The 19,450-nt window shown below is 41.0% G+C and overlaps 1 protein-coding gene across 4 annotated transcripts in view; it reads right to left on the minus strand.

Moving 5' to 3' along the window:
• The window catches only part of ccdc88b (coiled-coil domain containing 88B), a 38,178-nt gene that overhangs the window by 1,359 nt on the left and 17,369 nt on the right, over nt 1-19,450 (minus strand). For 3 of the 4 annotated variants that reach the window (XM_061280863.1, XM_061280872.1, XM_061280881.1), the window contains 11 exons: nt 18,958-19,137; nt 16,877-17,217; nt 16,489-16,648; nt 15,985-16,320; nt 14,620-14,781; nt 12,574-12,851; nt 11,679-11,822; nt 9,843-10,029; nt 5,568-5,713; nt 3,242-3,349; nt 2,991-3,136 (listed from right to left, as the gene is read on the minus strand). In XM_061280863.1, the coding sequence (XP_061136847.1) occupies nt 2,991-3,136; nt 3,242-3,349; nt 5,568-5,713; nt 9,843-10,029; nt 11,679-11,822; nt 12,574-12,851; nt 14,620-14,781; nt 15,985-16,320; nt 16,489-16,648; nt 16,877-17,217; nt 18,958-19,137 (2,188 nt within the window). Of the gene's footprint in view, nt 1-2,877; nt 3,137-3,241; nt 3,350-5,567; nt 5,714-9,842; nt 10,030-11,678; nt 11,823-12,573; nt 12,852-14,619; nt 14,782-15,984; nt 16,321-16,488; nt 16,649-16,876; nt 17,218-18,957; nt 19,138-19,450 lie in introns of all 4 variants that reach the window. The other variant, XM_061280889.1, reaches the window with a different exon arrangement.

The following is a 19,450-nucleotide window of genomic DNA, read 5'->3' on the forward strand; positions in this document are numbered from 1 at the left end:
AATGTGGGTGTAGAAACACATTTATGTTTCTTCCTAAGTGGATTTCTTCTTTCTATTTTGGCTGGAGATCTGTATTATAGTTGCAATTTTCTTCATTTTAAGCAGTTTTTAAATCCCTCTAATCATAACTGGACAATCGTTTCCCATTTCCCGACTTATGATTTGACATTCAATGCATTGTTTCTAAATAAAAGTTGATAAGCAAATAACAAATCCAACGTGGCAATTCTGTGTCATGGCACAATTTCATTTCTTAGGCTTCTTAGCTGATTCTGATTCTGAAACATTACTTATCTACTGCAAATAGTAACTGGCACAACAATAAGAAGCTTTTAGGCTAGATGACAATTATGTTGCGTATTCACTTTTTGTGCTGCATGACAGTCTGTAAAATAAATTAGGTGGCTTAGATCCTTGAAGGTTTGGAAACACTGCTGAATGTATTGATATGTGATGTAGTGATACGTGATGATACATTTCCTGTATATGGTTATCACAACAATCCTTAAATGGAAATCATAACTACAATGTGGTTGACATCCTGGCCTAGGTGCATATATTATGCTTTTGCCGTAATCTTATTCACATTTAGTATGACATTTCCATGCACCCATATAGTATTACACATCATATGGCAAAAGTTTCATCTGGTCTTAAAAATGTCAAATGCATGCATTTGTCACAAGCAGACTGCAGTCTTGCAAATCCATATTCCAAGGCTGCGGTAAGAAGTTTTTGCCATTGTGTGACTCATGCCCTGTTATGCAAAATCTACTGGGTGATTTCCCATGATGCAATGAGCTGCTGTTGCCTCTCTTCCCTCTGCGTAATTGCACAAACATACCTCAATATTATATAGTACTAACTCGGGTACTGCCTCCTGCCAACACTATTGTTACTGCTGCAACCATTATTATTGCGAAAGATATTTAATTAGTTTCTGATTCTGATTCTGGAGGACACGCAATGACATGTTGTTTCAAAACAATCTTTGAAATGAGTTTTATAAAAATCATATTTTACGATGCGATTTCATCATGAAGAAAAAGTTTATTTTTGACTATGTATGAACAGCTGCCAATTTTAACATAATAATGCTCCGGTCTGATTTACTCTGTCAGAGAGGTCGCACCTCATTATTGGAGTTGATTCCTATCAGATGGGTCAAAATAATTAATCCAACCTCAGGTAAAAAAAAAAGTAAATGCTCCAAATCTATAGCTACCCAGCCAGCATTATTTAGAGTGTAAGTTTCCCACTTAAAAAATGTCATGAAACCACCACTCCGATCTATAACAACAATTTCTAAATAATGCTAATACTAATTAGTGCATAGTGTCAACCCAAAATAGCATTTTTGACTTTCCAAAGGACCATTTTTGACACAGCTCTGATAATGGTTCCCCTTAGACTGTGCAGTTGTACCTAATAAAGGGGCTGCCGAGTATACATCTGTTTGAAAAATGCGTTGAATATAATGCTTTCCTTCTTCTCTCTTATAGTCTTCAGTAGAAGCCCCCCAGAGTCCAGCTCTACTTAAGAAAGTTTTTCCCTCCCTCCTCTCAAGAGTTTATTCTGCCACTAAGCACACTCGCTCATAAGGGGATTCTTAATGAATGTGTGAAGTACTACAGAACCCATGCAACATGAAAAATGCCCTTCTAAACTCTGTTAAGATTATCCCGTTCTATAATTAAAATGAGATTGCACTGAATTCAAATAATTTGCATCTAGTTACCGTTGCTATGAGTCATGAGGCGTCTGAAAATGACTACCAGGCAAGGCATAACAATAGCATCCGATCCCATAATTCAAAATGAATGAATGAAGGTTTTCGATGTGACTTTTGGTGTATCGCAACTGCCCCGTGTCATTCAATGTTTACTCCTCCCAGACAACGGAATGTGGAAGCGATGTAATCCAAGGGGGAATTTGATACATTGCCTTTTGAAAGCGCTGCCTTCATTCATTCATATAAGAAGTGAAGTGCAAACACAGTTGAGGAGGTAAAGATTAAAGCATTAGAAGCTAATAATAAATTGAACATTGATCTCAGCGGAGGTTTATTTATACAAAGAGAGAAGCGTCTGGGCTTATCAAAGGCAGACTTAACTGCTGCTATTAGAGCCTTAAGGGACCTTCTTTGCTCATTGCGTTAATTGCCAAGTTTGGACCGAGGCCATTTCGGATCAAATTGATCATGCTAATATTCTTACAGGCAGGAGGCCTGATCTCCTAGCTCTCACTGTGACTAAAAGCAAGTGACATTCTTCTGATGCAGATATTAAAACATCTCAGAAGGGTGAAGCATGTGGCCATCTGATTGGCTATTTAACAAATACTTATTTAAATAATTAATAAATAATTTTAAAAAGTCATGAAAGCACATTTGACCCAACATAAGACTTGAAATATAATCACTTCAATTGATTAGAAATGTAATGTAAGGTTTCCTGGAATGTGGGAGGAAACCCACGCAGGTACGCGGAGAACATGCAAACTCCACACAGGAAAGTGGGAGCCAGAATCGAACACACAACCTCTGAACTGTGAGGTGGACATGCTAACCAGTGGCCCACAGGAGAAGCAGTGCTCTTCATAGTATTAGCTCTTGCACAACATGTCGAAGTGGGTATGAAGTCTTCTTACGATACTGCAGACAAAACGAATGAGAACTACCAAGCATTTACAGCGCAGAAGCGGAGGAAATCAGGTGTGAAATCGTCCTTTCCATCAGAATAATGACGATGTGTTGCGCATTCAGAGTGCTTAAAGAGAGGAATGAAGTGCTACGAATGCTCGCCTGGCCGAAGCAAAAAGACGACCGCACAAGGGAAAGATATGAGGAGAAAGGAGCCCTATGGGTGCCGAGCTCACTTGCTAGTCATGAGGTGATGTCTATGCATGCCCGTGGCCTCGCTTGACGGGGACGAGCGTGTTCGAATATCCTTGCAAAAGGCAGACAGAGCGCCGGGGTGCGCGGCCCTCACCACGCTGAGGCGTGTCTGATGTGAATTGGGCTCTGTCGGCCAGGTTCTCCACGCTGCCGGCGGCCGTGATGTGGCTGCGCCCCTCCCGCGCTCCGCCACGGGGTTTGATGAGCTTTTTCATCCGGTCTGCAATCCAGTTAGATTTCCTTTGACGACACAAGAGTGCACAGTGAAGGCCTAATATGATGCCTGAAATATTGCTTTAAACTTAGTTTAGTTTTCAACCAATGACAGATGGATTGTGTTCGTACTTGGCCTTCCAAGGCGGAGGGTGCACGTTGGGCTCCAGGACTCTGTATTGGTCCATAATCTTCTCCACCAGCTTCTGCTTCTCCCGACGGAGTTCGCTCAGCTTCTCCCTGAAGGACAGCACAAAGAACGGCACCGCATTTCATACATCTATTGACAATATTCTAGCAATCACCTCCATCAAAGGACTTTGGTGAATACGATAAAAGTCGCCATTGTGCTGCTGATCAAGGTTTCAGGCACGCACAGAGCAGACGAGAAAAAGGCTGAAAAATAGCCTGCAACTGCAGACCTGCCTTGGATGATAAACGGCTCGGGATAAAGAATAGTCAAGCAAAAAGTCGCTGACATTCCGGGCTGACTGTTAGTGGTCCACGCTCGACTGTGGGCGGAGATGTTCGGCCATGTTAAGAGAGGTCAGCGGTCTTCAGCGCTGAAAATGGAACTTAAAGTTTAGTGGTGAGGCCCGTTTACTCTCGTGCTGGTGGTGCGGCTCTGTTGTGAGGGATGTCAGCCGCTTGTAACCTAAGTGGGAGTTCACATTTATAGACTCTCATTTTTCCCAGAAGATGAAGCACACTCTGCTGGTCTGCTACGAGGAAGAAAAATAAGAAAACCCTTTTCCAAGTGATCTCCAGAGCGGTGCTATTTCGTCCCCAAAACGCTCACTGAGCTGCAAACTTGGTTTCCACACAAACAATTCCTTTGTTTTTGCTGTAGACTTTTTTATCTTTGCATCTGGAACTGGTACATTTCTTAGATGGCAGCATTATTTGAAAAACTATTATCAAAAAAAATTACCCAAACCGGGTCAAAGAGAGATGAACCATTCATTTAACGCTATAAATTGTGTCGAATGAATAGTCCACAACGAGTGATGTATCAATCTTTCTATTAAAAAAATAGAATAAAAAAACATTGTATGTCTGCCATTGTCTTTCCTAAAGATAAACAATCTACAGTTGTAATTTTGCCAACCTTGTTTTACCACAACATAACAGATCAAATCTTTGAATAGTAACTTTAATCAGATTATTAGTTACTTGAAATGGCAGTCAAGATTGAGTAACGTGTTACTGGCGTCACTGGTTAGCATTAATGGGTGACATTTAATGTTCACTACCAAAATGCATTGTATTGTCTCTCAAGACAAAACTGTGTTAAAGTTTCCATCTTATAATGTTAAACCTTGATGTTTTAAATCTGCAGCCCAAATAAGGGAATGGTTGTTCCAATAATTTCAAACGGAAGTGTGATTTCATGAGAAAACAAATCATCACGCAGTTTCATTTTATAATGGAACTGTCTTTGGCTCTTTTTATTATTTCTGAGAGATTAGTTTGTCATCTGTGTGGGTGACTACTGAATATATTTCTGTGGATGATTGCTATTAAATTGCTTTTCTAATAGCGGATGTCATGGGTGATGGAGGTTCTCTTTTAAAATGAACACAACTGTTTGCCATTTCATCCATCCATTCATCCTGGACCTAAACCAAAGTGCTATCAAATAGGTTTTCCGAGAAAAAAAAAAAAAAAGAGTAGTTTTGATTGAAGCTCCTGGAAACTTTTTAACAAAGTTTTTGTCAATGAAGTTTGACACTGGGGGGCTCGGTGTTGCACTGGTTAGCACGTCCGCCTCACAGTTAGTAGGGTGCCAGTTTGATTCCACCTCCGACCCTCCTTGTATGGAGTTTCCATGTTCTCCCCGTGCCCGCGTGGGTTTTCTCCGAGCCCTTCGGTTTCCTCCCACATCCCAAAAACATGCTTGGTAGGCCAATTGAGCACTCCAAATTGCCTCTAGGTGTGAATGCGCGTGCATGGATGGTTTGACACTGTCTACTGCGAAACTTTGGATTTGCCACAGTATTGCTTTGCAAACTTATAGAACAAAATTCAATTTGAATAAAAATAACCACTGCTGGAAAAATGATGCAATTTGGGAGCAATGTGACTCATTAGTCTTAAAGGGTGAAGCAGCCCTGCATGATTGCTATTAGTTCTGGATAATCTGCAACCAGTCTGTTTAACATTTAAAAGCACCACCGCTGGGGGCTGTTGGACTGTCAAACTGTTTCCTCACACACACAGCGCTCCACACATGTTGCCTGTGCCATATACAAACACACACCTCGTCACACATCTCCTCACATGCATTATGTACTATTTGCTCCTGCTTGTAGCTTTAATTCTATCAATCCTGTTAAAAAGCCCGGCAGCCCAAGTAACAAGACCTGATTTACTTTTCAATCCACTTGATCCTCTCCTGTCAGCTCTGGGTACGTGTGTGTGCGCGCGTTTGTGTGTGCTTGTGTGTACGTGCACTCACTGATATTCTTTCTGCTGCGTATAGTGCTGGTCACGGCGTTCCAGGCTTTGCTCCAGTAAGGCCCGGTTCTCGCTCAGCACACTGCGGTTCTGCTCGGCTAAATGGCGGTTTTCCTCTTCCATGTTGCCCTTCAGCTGGGTCAGTAGCTACACACACACACACATGCAAGAGCAGAACACATAGACTCTTTGAAAAATATACTGCGCATCATATTTCCTCAAATAAGGCCCTGTGTTATAAAAGGCACTGTGACATCATTTTCTCGCATCCATCCTACTAAAACATTTTCATATAGTTTTTTACATCCCCTTGAAAACATTACTATAATTTATCAGAACAAACTGTTAATGCAGTGACACAAGCATAAAATAGTGAGCATATTCTATTGTCTGTGTTTGTGAATGTATCTTTCAGAGGCGTGGCCTAATCGGCGTGAGCTGTGGTTGTTGGAGTTAGCTTTATGTTTTTACTCTCCCATTATTGATAATTAGCTGAAAAGTGCATTGGCGACTGCCGCTCTGACGTAAGCGGATTACTGTCAGTAAGCATCTTGTGAAAAAAAACAAAAGGTGTGGGTGCAAATGATGTTTTGTGATACAGCAGGGCAACATCCCACGTGGGTCCTCTGCACTAATACCCATGAGGCCATTTCTCCTTTTCATAGGAAATTGACTCCCGTGCGTTGTAGTCGACTATCTAGTTTATTCCACAACACACACTGCAGATATGGCATCTGTAAAGCTGAGTTGGGAGTTTAATAGGAAAAGTGCTGCCGTATGCATTCAGTCAATCAGTCGAGTTAACTGGAATAGAGCGTGACTCATTGGTGGCGAGAGGAATTGGACAGAGAGCTTTTAAAGTGGATTTATTCAATGCAGGGAAAACACAACCGTGTCCCCGAAAATGATTAAGAAATATAAAGCAACCTCTTTGATCTACTCTTTAGTGATTGACGAATGTTGTAATATGTTGTAAATATACAATATGTGTTGCTGTATATCCGGGATGTCCAAATGTTTTCCACTGAGGACATAAAGGATGAGGCAAAATATGCACGGGATCTTTTTTTTTTGAAAAAAAATTTAAAAAGTAGAATGATACCTTGCAACAATTTTTTAACAGTCATAAATTGAAAATTTATGACAGTTTTTTTTTTTTCAATCAAACTTTTCAAATAAAAAAAACCCGCTACATTCTATTTTTAATTAGATAAGATGTTATATCATATATTTTAAAAAATGTTGAAAAGCAGTAGTATTGTAATATTTTTTAAATTATAAATTAAAAACTTGTGATAAACTTTCATGTAGTTTTTTAGTAAATCATTATTGCATTTTTATTCTTATTTTAAAAAATTAACATTTTAACTTAACCTATCAACTATTGAATGCAGGTCATGTTTATTTATTTATTTATTTATTATTAGATCACATGGTAGACAAAAAAAATTAAAAAAACAGTGCAAAGGGCCAAACTTTAGACACCCCAGTTTTATATTAGAGAGAACATATGATACATACGTATACATAGTAATCAATTACAATGTGTTTACAGTAACTACTAAATATTTTTTGTGCAAAAACAATTTAAAACAAACATGTAGTGTTTCATTATCAAAAATGATTTGTATGCTTTACTCCTGATAGAAGCATGTAAATAAACATTCCCAGGCACCATAGTATGAGAATATTGTAGATCCATTCATATAGGCAATGTTTGTATTGAATACCCTCACAATAGAAAATGCAAGGTCAGTCATTTACTTTCACCGCTATTTAACACCCTCTACAACAAGAACCTTTAAAAACACTCTAATCATTTCAGAGGACAAATATCTAGTGTCTTATGGCGCTGATGATTTCCTCGTTCACTCCCCGACAGTTAGCAACGCAGCACTGCAGCAGGACGATTGTGAGTCTTGACACGAAGCAAACATTGCATTAAAAGCAGCGCTCCTTTGCATTCTGACACTATTTATTGGCTTTTCCGTCATGCATTATGGAAACGTAGAAAAGAAGGAAAATAAAGCTGATTGGAATAATTCAACGGATATAGAGAATGACAAGCTGCTCGTTACCCGACACTGGGAGGCAACTTGAATCGATTAATACCGAAGCTAATTTGTCGACTTTGACAAGCCAAGTGTGCCTCATTGGTCAGTTTGAATTATTTAGAAAAACATGCCAGATTCTGGCATAGTCTTTGGTGGTTCTTGTCTATTAGCACACCAAATGTTCTTCATTAGAGGAGCAGGTTGAGGCGGCCTATCAAAGCACCTCCCGCTTGGCTCTTTTATGGAAACTCAATTTGCACGTTGCAACTTCTTTTCAACACTTAGCCATAGTTTGACAGCCGTACGCAGAAGATGAAAGCCGATTTGAAATTAGCTCGACAAATCACTTTTCCTCATGTGCCAAAGCTGACGTCAGCTTCCATCAGGTGTTAGGAAAATCTGCTCTGATGAGATGCTAATGATTCCACCCTGACCACGGCTATGTAAAACAGGCTCTAAAACCTGCCATCAATTTCTAATATGTTTGGTTTAATTACCCAAGAATGCTTCAAATAAATTAGCTTTATTATTCCAAGAGTGTAACGTTTCCTAGTGTCTCCACCGTGAAGTATTAAATCCTTCTTTGCATGCAAACGTTCAATCGGCAACAGCAATATTAAACACCCGAGTGCGAGTGCGAGTGCAGGTTTGAAGGTGTGTTCCTCCTTTACTACACTTGTGGGTTTTGTGAACTTTATGGGGAGCAAATACTGGAGCTCACACATTAAATGGTTGTTTTAGTTAAGACTGGAAGCGAGCGGTAAAGTAGCAGTAAGGGATAAGTGGGTGTATTGCTCCGGGGCTCCCCCTACAGTTGTGAAGTTTAATTTACCTCAGTGGTCAATATAAATCGACGCCATTCCCACAACATCATTCTTGTTTACAAGTAGGCACGTTATGTATCGTGGAGTTGTTTGCTCTTGAACAGCTGAAGAAAAAGATGCCTTTTAAGTAGTTTCTGGCTTGCGTAATGGCACTCCCCACAGAGGGCACAATTAGTGTTTCCTGTATGAATAATTCACTTGATAGCAAAGTTACGTATAAGTCTGTTGGATATCTAATTTGTTTATTATGGTGGGTGTGTTTGGCGACAGAAAGCTGAGCATCATTAGTCAGTTTGTTTGTTTGTGACGATTATGTAAAAACGGATACCCTATTTTCATCAAACTGGACAAATGAGTTTTCACTGTTGCAGTACATCGCTGTCGGTCGTGTAGTGGTTCACAAAGCTGACTTTCCTTATTTAAGTCTTGGGGAAAGTGACCTCAACTCATTTAACAAGTAACAGTTTGGTAGACAGAAAAACAGAGGGCTGCTTTTTGTATATTCAAAACAACTACAAAGCTATGATTTAGGTCAATCTTATTATGCGAAGGTTTGAAAGTGTGTGCGCATGAAGCCAACGTACGGCCTGTAACCAAACCGCTATACTGACGGTGTTAGAATCGTTTAAGCAACAGATATTCAACACAAATAGTGGAGCAATACATGTAGATAGATAATATAACAATACTCATAGGCATATATTATTTATCCTCTGCGAAGAACAACTAATATTACTGTATATGTGATAAGTCCGTACTATAGAGTTCCAGATGGCCAAGCTGTGACTTTCTATTGAATTATGTCCTTACTGTAAGTTTTTATAAAGAGTAGTGTGTAATTTGTCTCATTACTTAAACACATTGAATTTTTGGAGGAGGCTGCAAGGGATGGCACGGCAAAACTAATTAAACTCGTATCTCAAGACACCACTGTGCGATGAGGCGATTATACATTTACAGTATATAATTATGATGTGGTCCAAGGTGAAAAGGAGTTTGACGCCCCTAGCATAGATACAGTAAATGATAAAATATCCATTATTTGCAATAAATGAATACTTTTTGCACTAATTGAGTGGAATTTGACCATTTCCCACAGGTGGGCTCTGGCTGAGAATCTGTGGATAGAACATTTTTTTGTTGCCAAGTAGTGACTGACCAGATCCAACAGAACAGATGAAGCTATTGTGCAAAGCTTTGGCTGTTTGTGACAGAAGGCCTTATTATTATTATTATTTCTATTATTATAAATATAGAAAACATTCATTTTGTACTGGGGTGGAACATCATCAATCATTTTCTTAGGACTGTTTAGCTCTGGTGGAGGTGTGCTGTTCCAATTATCTACCACTGTTGTATTGGGCGGTGAGAGGATGCACACGTGCGTTGGGTTGATACCTGAAATTGGCTGGTGAGGCGGGCATTGCTGAGGTCCAGACTTTGGTTGGCCTCCCTCAAGGTGCTGAGCTCCCCCTCCAGGCGAGTCCTCTCTAGCAGGGAGGCACTCAGCTCCCCTCTCAACGAGGAGCCCTGAGCCAGCAGCTCTGCTTGGGACGCAACCAATTCTTTATGCTGGGCCTGGAGCCTGATCACACACACAGATGCACATACACACAAAAACAAGAGCTTTGCTCATTCATTGCTCAAGTCCTGCAGGGTGCTTTGCATCATGGGCTTTCTAAATTAAACCCATTATTATATTATTACACAACACAATGAGTCATACTCAAAGTTCTAAAACTACAGAGAAATTACATCTGATATCACTTCAAAAATGATTTGATATCACACTCTAATTTTATTTCACTGCCTGCAAAACAGCATGTTTATTGAGGTAAGCTATCAGCTCTGTTGGACTCTACTCTGAAATCATATCTAATGGACACAGTTGGAAGGTTTGTAAATTCCGGAATAAACATGGATGGACTATTCTTAGCTCATCACACTGACTTCAAAGTAAGAGGCATCTGTCGAAATGATTTAATAATTATCATAACGAGCTATAAATGCAGTATGTTTGGAGACCGCAATATGTCACATCACATACCTTCTAGTTCTTCTTGTGCATTCTAATATGAGCATTAAGTTACAGTTTAATCAACATTTTGACATCTTTGGTGAATAAATATATTCAGTGGCGCCTTAAAATGTGTCATAAGAAAAAATACCCAATGATATCGTAAATTATACAAACATATACCAATAGCGATTAAATTGAATTTAAATCAAAAGTTTATGGGTGCAGCATAATACTCTCATGCAGACACAAACAGAGGACTACCTAAGTGACTATGCAACTACAGTAATTTGTCATAATTGTATATAGTTATATATGTATATTAATGATTATGTATATAATAATTTTAATTTTAGTGTTTGTCTAGGAGCTCTTCCATTCTTATATTGTTTGTTTATATGTGTTGCAGCACTGTTTGTGTTCAAACCTACTTTAACACAGCAATATTGATGCTATTCATTATCCGTCTATGGTCATTCCTATCATGTGTTAGCGTTGCGCTAGCTGCAAAAGCAAAGTTATGTGGTTATTTTCAATACACGTGTTGTTCTTACTCAGTATGTGCATGTCATGACTTTATTTGTGGCATGAATGGCAATAGGTAGAAACTCATATCAATTCCACTAAATGTAATTGTTCTCGATGTTCACTGTCATGGATTGACAAAGCCTCTGACAGGTGCTTGGGAATTACTGCTTCAGAAAATGGCTGGGTGGACAACCTAAAGACTCTATCATTGATTACCAAAATGGATGCTGATTAACAAGTTTAAGGGGCTCATTGGAAACTGCAGAGCAGCTATTAGCTAAACAACACTCACAACCACAACATGAGGACATTGTTCTTCAGTTTGGCAGACTATCATTACAGAGGTGTCATTAACCACGTCTGTCAATGTGATGGTGACAATGCAGAATGGGATGTCATGTAATAATTCTCCTCATTTAGTAAAAAACAAATACGGTGCATGAACTTCAAAACTAATTTTTCCAATCTGTTAGACTAAGCCTGTTCTCGCATCTTGCCTGTTTTGTTTTTCCTCGCTTCCGCTGTTTATCGCCCACGCCAATGAGTAATACACACTGTGTTGCATTTGCATTGAACCCACACCTCCTGTTTTGTATCCTCTGATCCATAGTAAAGCAATAATGTCAAGGGTAAATGTGAGAGCTCATGAGGGAGGGGAGCTGAATGCCAACTCTTTGTGTATTTGTTACCTCTCGCTGTCCTCTTTCAGCCTCTCCAACTCTCGTTCTTGTTCCAGTCGACTCTGGGCTTCCGCTTCCATCTTCTCTCGCTCCATTTTCATCTCTCGCTCTCTCTCCTCTAGCTGGCTTTTAGCACCCAGCAACTCTTTGTAGCTATACAACACACACACATCAACATGGTTTGGCAGGAAAAGCAATTGCATGTGATTGTGGAAAAATGTCCCAAAGGCAAAATGCAGAAGAAAATGAACTGAAGACAGGTTAATGCATCACAACATACCATAGCAATTGCAAAAGCATAAGGATGACATCAACTTGATTGGATAGTGGATACACCGGATTTGAGGTGATGCCGTGATATTGCTGTGTCATTGCCATAGTAAAGTGTGGGGCTTGAAAAAAGTAATCACTCAGGTGTGTTGAGCAAGAACACGGCAACAAAGCCCAATCAAACTGAGCGAGAAACATTTTTTGACGCACAATACCATTGGTGCGAATGCTTGTCTACACAATACTTTTTTTTTTGTGCGGACAATAATAGCAAAAGTTTTGGTTGTCACAATGCCCCCAATTACCGCAGTAGAACTGGTGTGGATAATTGCTTCTCAGCATTTTTGATGTGGAATAGTAGTATTGATCTCCCAGCATTTACTAACACAATAATAGCAGTAGTGTGAGCCCTTCCTTCTCAGCATTCACAGATTAATTGTTAATGCACAAGAGCAGTGGTGTGAATCATTGTCTCTTTTTTTGAAAAAAGTTTTTTTATTTCTGATGTGAGTATCCTCACCATTCAGTTATTGCAGTTGTGTAGTCAACTTAGTGGTTTTACACACAATAATAGGAGTAGATCTTAGTCTCTCAGCACTCCCACTATTAGTAGCTGTGGTCGGCTGGTGTGTACCTGGCCTCCAGCTCCCTGTGTTGCGCCTCCAGACTGCGGCTGCTGCTCCGTAGGCGTGAGTGTTTGTCTAGAAGCTCTTCCAGCTCTGTCTCCTGACGCTGTTGCAGCACCGTCAGTCGCTCATGGTCCCGCTTGAGGGTCTCCGCCCTGGCAGTTGACTCCTCTCGCTCCCGTGCCCACACCTTAGACTCCGCCTCCAGAGCTGCACACCGGGCCTCGCTCTCGCTGTGGCGCGCCAGTGCCGCTGCATGCTGGGAGTTTACAGTTGCTTGTTCCACCTATTTTTGTGAATACACAAAATATGTAGTAGTCATGAAATCAGAGACAGGGATGTACATTTACTGCCTAAATTCTAATCTGTGTTCCATGAAATTGATTTAATTTATTCCCGACAGTCTATTCTCTTGATCATATAGTATTTTTCTTGACTGCACTGCTTCCAGTACATCCGTGTGAAGGTTATATTTTTGGTCCAATTAGATTTCACCCTGTTGGTGCTGCCATTTCAATCTAATTCTGAACCTGGGCACTGTGTATATCAATGGACTGAAACAGAAAGACTGCAAATGGGTATCAATGGGGCTGGATTTCTAGAGCGCTACAAAGTGAGGAATCTGAACAAAAAGTACTCAGCTGAAGAGCCATGAAGTGTTTGTGTTTGTAAACCAACTCTGAAGTACTACTTGCCGCTAGCCACTTACAACGCCAGTTTGCGGGCAGCAAGGTAGACTAATGGTGAGCGCATCTGCGTCAAAGCTGTAAGAGTCTGGGTTTGAATCTTGGCTCTGGCCGTCCTCCCATCCCCATTCATGCTGAGATTGTCTGAGAAGTGTCCATAGGTGTAAATGTGAATTCTTCAAAGGAACTAAAAATATGGTTTTCAACGTGCGTTTCTTCAAGGCTTATGTTTGTGCATATGTCTCCTTACAGCTTGTGTGTTTAGAGCACGTTCAATAAATGTTTCAACATTTAAGTTTCCCTCTGGGGACTAATAAAGGTCACTTCTGTTTTATTAAAGCACATTGTGACGGCCGAGCCAATCGTGTGCTGAATCATGCCTTAGTTATACACCACCATGGGCCCAGACTGCCTGAGGGATTTGCCACACCATCCCTCTCAATCTCTATCATCCATAATGGTGTTTGTGTGCACCACTTACTTGTTTTTCTTTCTCCCCCTTTCAAAGCTGCTCATGCCCTGAAGGCGGCAATCAACAATGCTACATCCCCTCTTTTTTTTCTTTTTTTTTAATTCAATAGTCCAAGTCATTTAAGGTTCCCATGAAGGGACTTAGTTTTGGGAATGTGCAGCCTTGAAATGTTATCTGACAATCAATCAATAAATCTATTACCGTATTTTCCGGACTATAAGGCGCACCTAAAAACCTAAAACTTTCTCAAAAGCCGACCTTATAGTCCGGTGCGCCTTATATATGGACTAAATTCCTGAATCTAAACTGGCCCGAAGCATTGTGTCATGAAATCAATCATAAGTGGCCCGCTGAAGACTATGAATCATGAATCAAAACGACTATGGATCATTATTTTGTGATTATAAGTTAATTTGTTGCGCCTGAAGTTGAAATAGAAATGATAAAATGGAGAATGATTTGATTTGGATTCAAAATCGGACATGATGCATTAATGGTGCGCCTTATAGTCCGGTGCGCCTTATATAAGGACAAAGTCTTAAAATGGGTCATTCATTGAAGGTGGGCCTTATAGTCCGGTGCGCCTTATAGTCCGGAAAATACGGTATCTATAGTGCTTCTTATGGGCAATTGAGAGTCTTCAATGAACATAACATGTATGTATTTTGAATGCAGAAGGAAGTCAGATTAAACAGAGAAAATCCGAACTGGCCCTGTTGACAAACATCGGCCAATATCACTTTTTGGGCGCTGATTAAAACCTACACATTTATAAATGTAAAAAAATGGCTGCACACAAAACAATGATTTCTTCCTTTTTGCAGTTCCCAATGTACAACCTCAGAAAGCGTCGACTGATATGACTCATGACTCCCTTTCTTTGTGCGTTGTCTCACCTGTAGCTGAGTGTTGAGCTCCTGCAGTCGAGTACACGAGTCCTGCAGGCTGAGTGAGTGTCGTCGTAGCGCCTCCAGCTGCTCCCTCAGGTGCTCGCACGTCTCCTGGGACTGAGACAGACGCGACAACAAAGCCTCCTGTCCTGCAAGCGCCACGGCTCTCTGAGGCAGATGTGATCAGAGTGAGGAAACAAAGACAGCACAGGTGCTAAATGTTTCATCCTCCTACAGCATGTAGACATTGTCTTGCCTTCTTGACACACATCTACAAAAATACATGTGCACATGTTCCTTCACAGTGCTTTAAAATGGTAAGGTGAGTTGACATTTGGAATGGATCACATCATAATATTCTGTTTTGAAACAACCATGTATTTAGAGCAACAGGAATCTTTGCACCTGCATAGTAATCCAACTAAAGCGTGGCTGGCTTATGTAAAATTGAATAAGACTCGTTTAGCGAAACCTCAATAGGAAAAGAAACAAATAACAAATCAGGTGTTATATTGGACGACACGAAAAACTAAATAAGATTTCCAAGAGTGCAAATTGTGTTTGAGTTGCCCCAAAGATTTCATTCTGGGAAAACCTGTGCACTGTCTGTTAGTTTTCAAGACCGATGCTGATACTTGAGGGAATACAACTTTTTTCGTAGCATCAATCATTCCTGCATAGGAGTATGTTTGGTACGGCCGCCTCAATACCGTCCAATCCTGCAAATAAAATGAACAAACTTCCTGACCTTGGAGGTTGTGCAAACAATACCACTAACATTGTTAGTGATATTTTTCTAAGAGTAAGCGTCGACGGAATAAGGGGGACAAAAAGGAAGAGAAAAGCAGCTGAGATAAGGAAGATGAAGGGTCGCTGAGGTGACATTATAGCAGTGCTTCTCAATTATTTTCTGTTACGCCCCCCCTTAGCAAGAAGAAAACTATTCGCGCCCCCCCCTCCCCACCGTGACTATCCTAACTTGTCTTGTAAGTCGTAAAATGTTGCACTGTCGCAAACGTCACAGAAGTAACAATGAGAGCGCCACTGCCCCCTGCTGGGAAGATGCGCAATTACACTTTATTCTAGTACTGCAAAAAAAAAGCCTGTTCCCCAGGGTCACACGCGCCCCCCCAGGTATAGCACGGCGCCCCCCAAGGGGGGCGCGCCCCACTATTTGAGAAGCACTGCATTATAGAAAGTGATGAAGACGGATAAAGTTTGTGAAAATAAAGTGCCGCACTAGGGAAGTGGACGCTGTTGTCAGCCCTCTGGCAAAAGAGTTTCCACATAATATGGATCATTATCCCTCACATAAACAATGCAGACGTCTTGCAGATAAGATCCAAAGCTCAATCCAATCCAAATGCAAACCTCTTTTTCCAGCTCCAGCAACCTGCGAGTGAGCTGCCTCTCTCGCTCTCCTGTGGCTTCATGGGTTGACGCAGAAAGGTCGTGACCTTTGTCTCCATCCGAGCTCCACGCCTCCCGCCGCTCAGTCGGACAAACGTGCGCTTCATCCTCATTTGCCATCTGGAGCTGAGGCTCACGTTCACTCAGAAGGTGAGCGAGTGGCTCTGTTCTGTCCCGTGATTGGTTGAGAGATTCCGTTGCGGCGTTTAGTTGAGTTTCACTTGTTTGGAGCTTCTGGCTGAGGTGCTGGACTTCAGAAGTAAGATTCCGAGAACGAATCTGCTCATTGGACAGATCCTGACAACAACAAAAGATAAGAGACCATCATCATCATGCAACTTCATGAGGTGTGACTTTATAATCAAACACCTCTCCTCCAGAAAGAACCCAATCTTTAACTCTCACACACACACACACACACACACACACGCACATACGCTGACACACATATGCACACACACACACCTGCAACAATGACTGATTCTTGGCTTGTGCGTCTGCGTACTGCTCCTCCAACTGCTGTTTACTCTCCTCCAGGCTGCTTAACCGAGTGACGAGCTCTTGCTCCAGCTTCTGGAGGCGAGTGCAGAGCTCCTTCGACTCAGACAGCTCCTGACACACGGTCCTATGAATAAATCAATAAAACCATCAATGTTGATATTTTATTTAACAGTACAATGGAAAGTTAATAAATGAATGTCAATGCATAATGTAAATCCATAATGCGTCAAAGTACTCTCAGATGCTAATGTAGAGCCGAAATCTCCCATGTTCAAGTTTGGTGAACTCAATATTTTTTTACAAATCTTTATTGATCAAGTGTGTGTTATTTTTACAGATTATGGACCAGTACCTGCGATCAGCGTCCAAGGTTCTCACTCTCTGGTTGCTGTGCTCCAGCGCCACATTAGTGCTCTGCAGCTGCTGTCTGAATCTCACCGCATCCCTTTCCCGCTGCCTCGCTTCTTTCCGCAGGCCATCCAGCTCTGACTGGCACGCGTCTTTCTCTTGCTCCAGGCGTGACACGTCCAGCAGCGCCTGGTCCCGGGCCCGCGTTGCGTTTTGAGCCTCCAGTCCGGCATCACGTACCTCCGCCTCCAGCTCCTCTTCTCGGTGGCGAGAAGTCTCCAAAGCGCGACCCTGACGTTCCACCTCAGCCTTGAGTGCCTGAGTGGTCAACGCTAACTGTTCGCTCTGAATAAAGAGAACATGGTAATAATGAATAGGTATAAAAATTCATAGTGGTTCCTTAAAATCGACCTGCCTATGCTAAATCATCTTTCCCCTTTGAAATGAATGGGAAGGCCATTCATCTGTGGCAACTATGATCCAAAAAACACCAACAAAATGATATTGTATTTTTGATCAACTTGATTAAACCTGATCAAATGAAATATACGTCAGTGACATAATTCAATAGAAGAGTTTGTACATAATTAAGAATTACAGTTTGTACATAATGACAATTCAGTGGTCATGCTTGCTAAGTGCAGTGTGAAAAGGTCTGGATTACTTATTATCTGTTTGTATATTGTCACTTTACAGAGATTCAAGTCGTTATATGAGGACTATAAGCAACACCACAAGATAAAAAAACAAACAAAAAAAACATAGCTTGCCGTCATATAGTAACAGCTGAAGGGAGCCACATAATTGTTACGTGAATATGAGAGCAAATAAAGCATGAATGACACCTGAATCTGAAAATACGAGCCAGGCCTCGGGAGCCAAACGCAAACTGCACAACCGAGGGAACGAGAGGGATTGAAAATTCTTCGCTCTCGGCCAGTCAGTAAAAATTCTTTATAGACTCCGGTATTAAACAAACTTTGACTCTGGGTCAGAAATTCCACATTAGGCTTCTTTTAATAGTGTCCTTTAGGAATACTGTGAGAATATCAGTTGACGGTATCATATCACTACAAATGACCAAATATGTTGTGTCTCCAGGTAGAAAACTTGAGTCAACACAAGAAGCAAAAGAGGATGTTGGCAAGTTGTAAATTCCCGTTTTCGTTCAACTCCCTGCAGCTAAAGCGGACCGAGTGTATTTCATGTTTCATTTAACACACGCGCTTGAGTCGCCATTAATTCTCAGCATTTTCTGCTCACCGGCTTGTCAGAGTAGAAACACAACCTCAAGACATATCAAGCACATGCTCTATCGGGACATTTCCAGTAGTAGTTGTAATAATACGTGATCTTGTACGTATTGAGGTTTTACTGACTAGTGCTCTCTGACAGTAAGTTTACAAAGGTCGAATTCTTATTTGTATAGCTCTCCAGAACTTGTATTAAAATGTGTATTTGAGTATATTTTATGCTGTGTGAAGATCAACACTTGGGTGCTTAAGATATCAAAGTCTTATGGTGTGGAAAAAAAAACATTTGAGTGACTGCAGCTAACTTGAAAATATATAAACCATATCCCAACTGGATATTAGAGGAAAAAGCCAAGGTGCAACTTCCTAAATGGAAGGTATTCATGGATCCTTTTTATGGTATTTCTTTCATGCTGACTAAGCACTGTTCTTTTCCTTAGCTTGCAGCCTCTCTTATGACTTATGATCTACTGCAAACAGCACACAAACGGTCATTCTGTTTTTGTTTTTGTTTTCCATGAGAATGGTCTTCTTTTTCACATCCTTCTTAAGAAATGGTAATACGTGGAACTTCAAGCTAAAGTGCTCATAATAAGCAGTGAAGTGACCTTTTGTGAGTATAGACGTTCTTGTCAACGTGTAAAAAGGTGCACCCTTTAACACGTGCTGTTTTGGTACAGGAGTATAAAATATAGAGGGTGGAAGTTAAGTTCTTTTGCTGTTCTTGCTTGTTTGTCACACTTCTCTCCCAGAATAAAATAGAATGTCTTGTTTGCTGTCACCACTGTGTGTGCGTGCGTGAGTGTAGCCGTGTGCATGTGTATTGGCCAACCTTGCGCTGAACAGCGCGGAGGGCATCCACGGTGCCACGCAGCGTGTCCCTGTCTCTCTCCAATGCTGCCCGTTCCCCCTCCAGGCTGGCGATGACTGTCGTTTGCATGCTGTGAAGCTCGGCTTGACTCCGCAGGCGGCACAGCTCTTCCTCCATGACCCCGGCATCACACTGTAGAACCTGAAACACGCATGTGAGAGAGAAACATGCCATCATCACATCTACTGTTGGGTGAGAAAGTATTTTTCATGGGCTAGAGTAAAAAAGCCGATAGTAGGCAATAAACACCAGGATAAGGTCAAAAATAGAATACACATTTTCACAAATCTTTGTTGAGGACTGTTACATCGACCAAAGAAGAGCCCATTATATTTAGTGGAGGACAAAGGAGTCAATAAACAGTTTTGATTTCAGGCATGTACATAATCTGCAGCGTTAATTGTAATTGTGCAATAGGAAAACATACATTCAATTACATTAAATATAGTTTGTT

This window comes from Syngnathus typhle, linkage group LG1, assembly GCF_033458585.1.
Source record: "Syngnathus typhle isolate RoL2023-S1 ecotype Sweden linkage group LG1, RoL_Styp_1.0, whole genome shotgun sequence".
Taxonomy (NCBI): Eukaryota; Metazoa; Chordata; class Actinopteri; order Syngnathiformes; family Syngnathidae; genus Syngnathus; species Syngnathus typhle.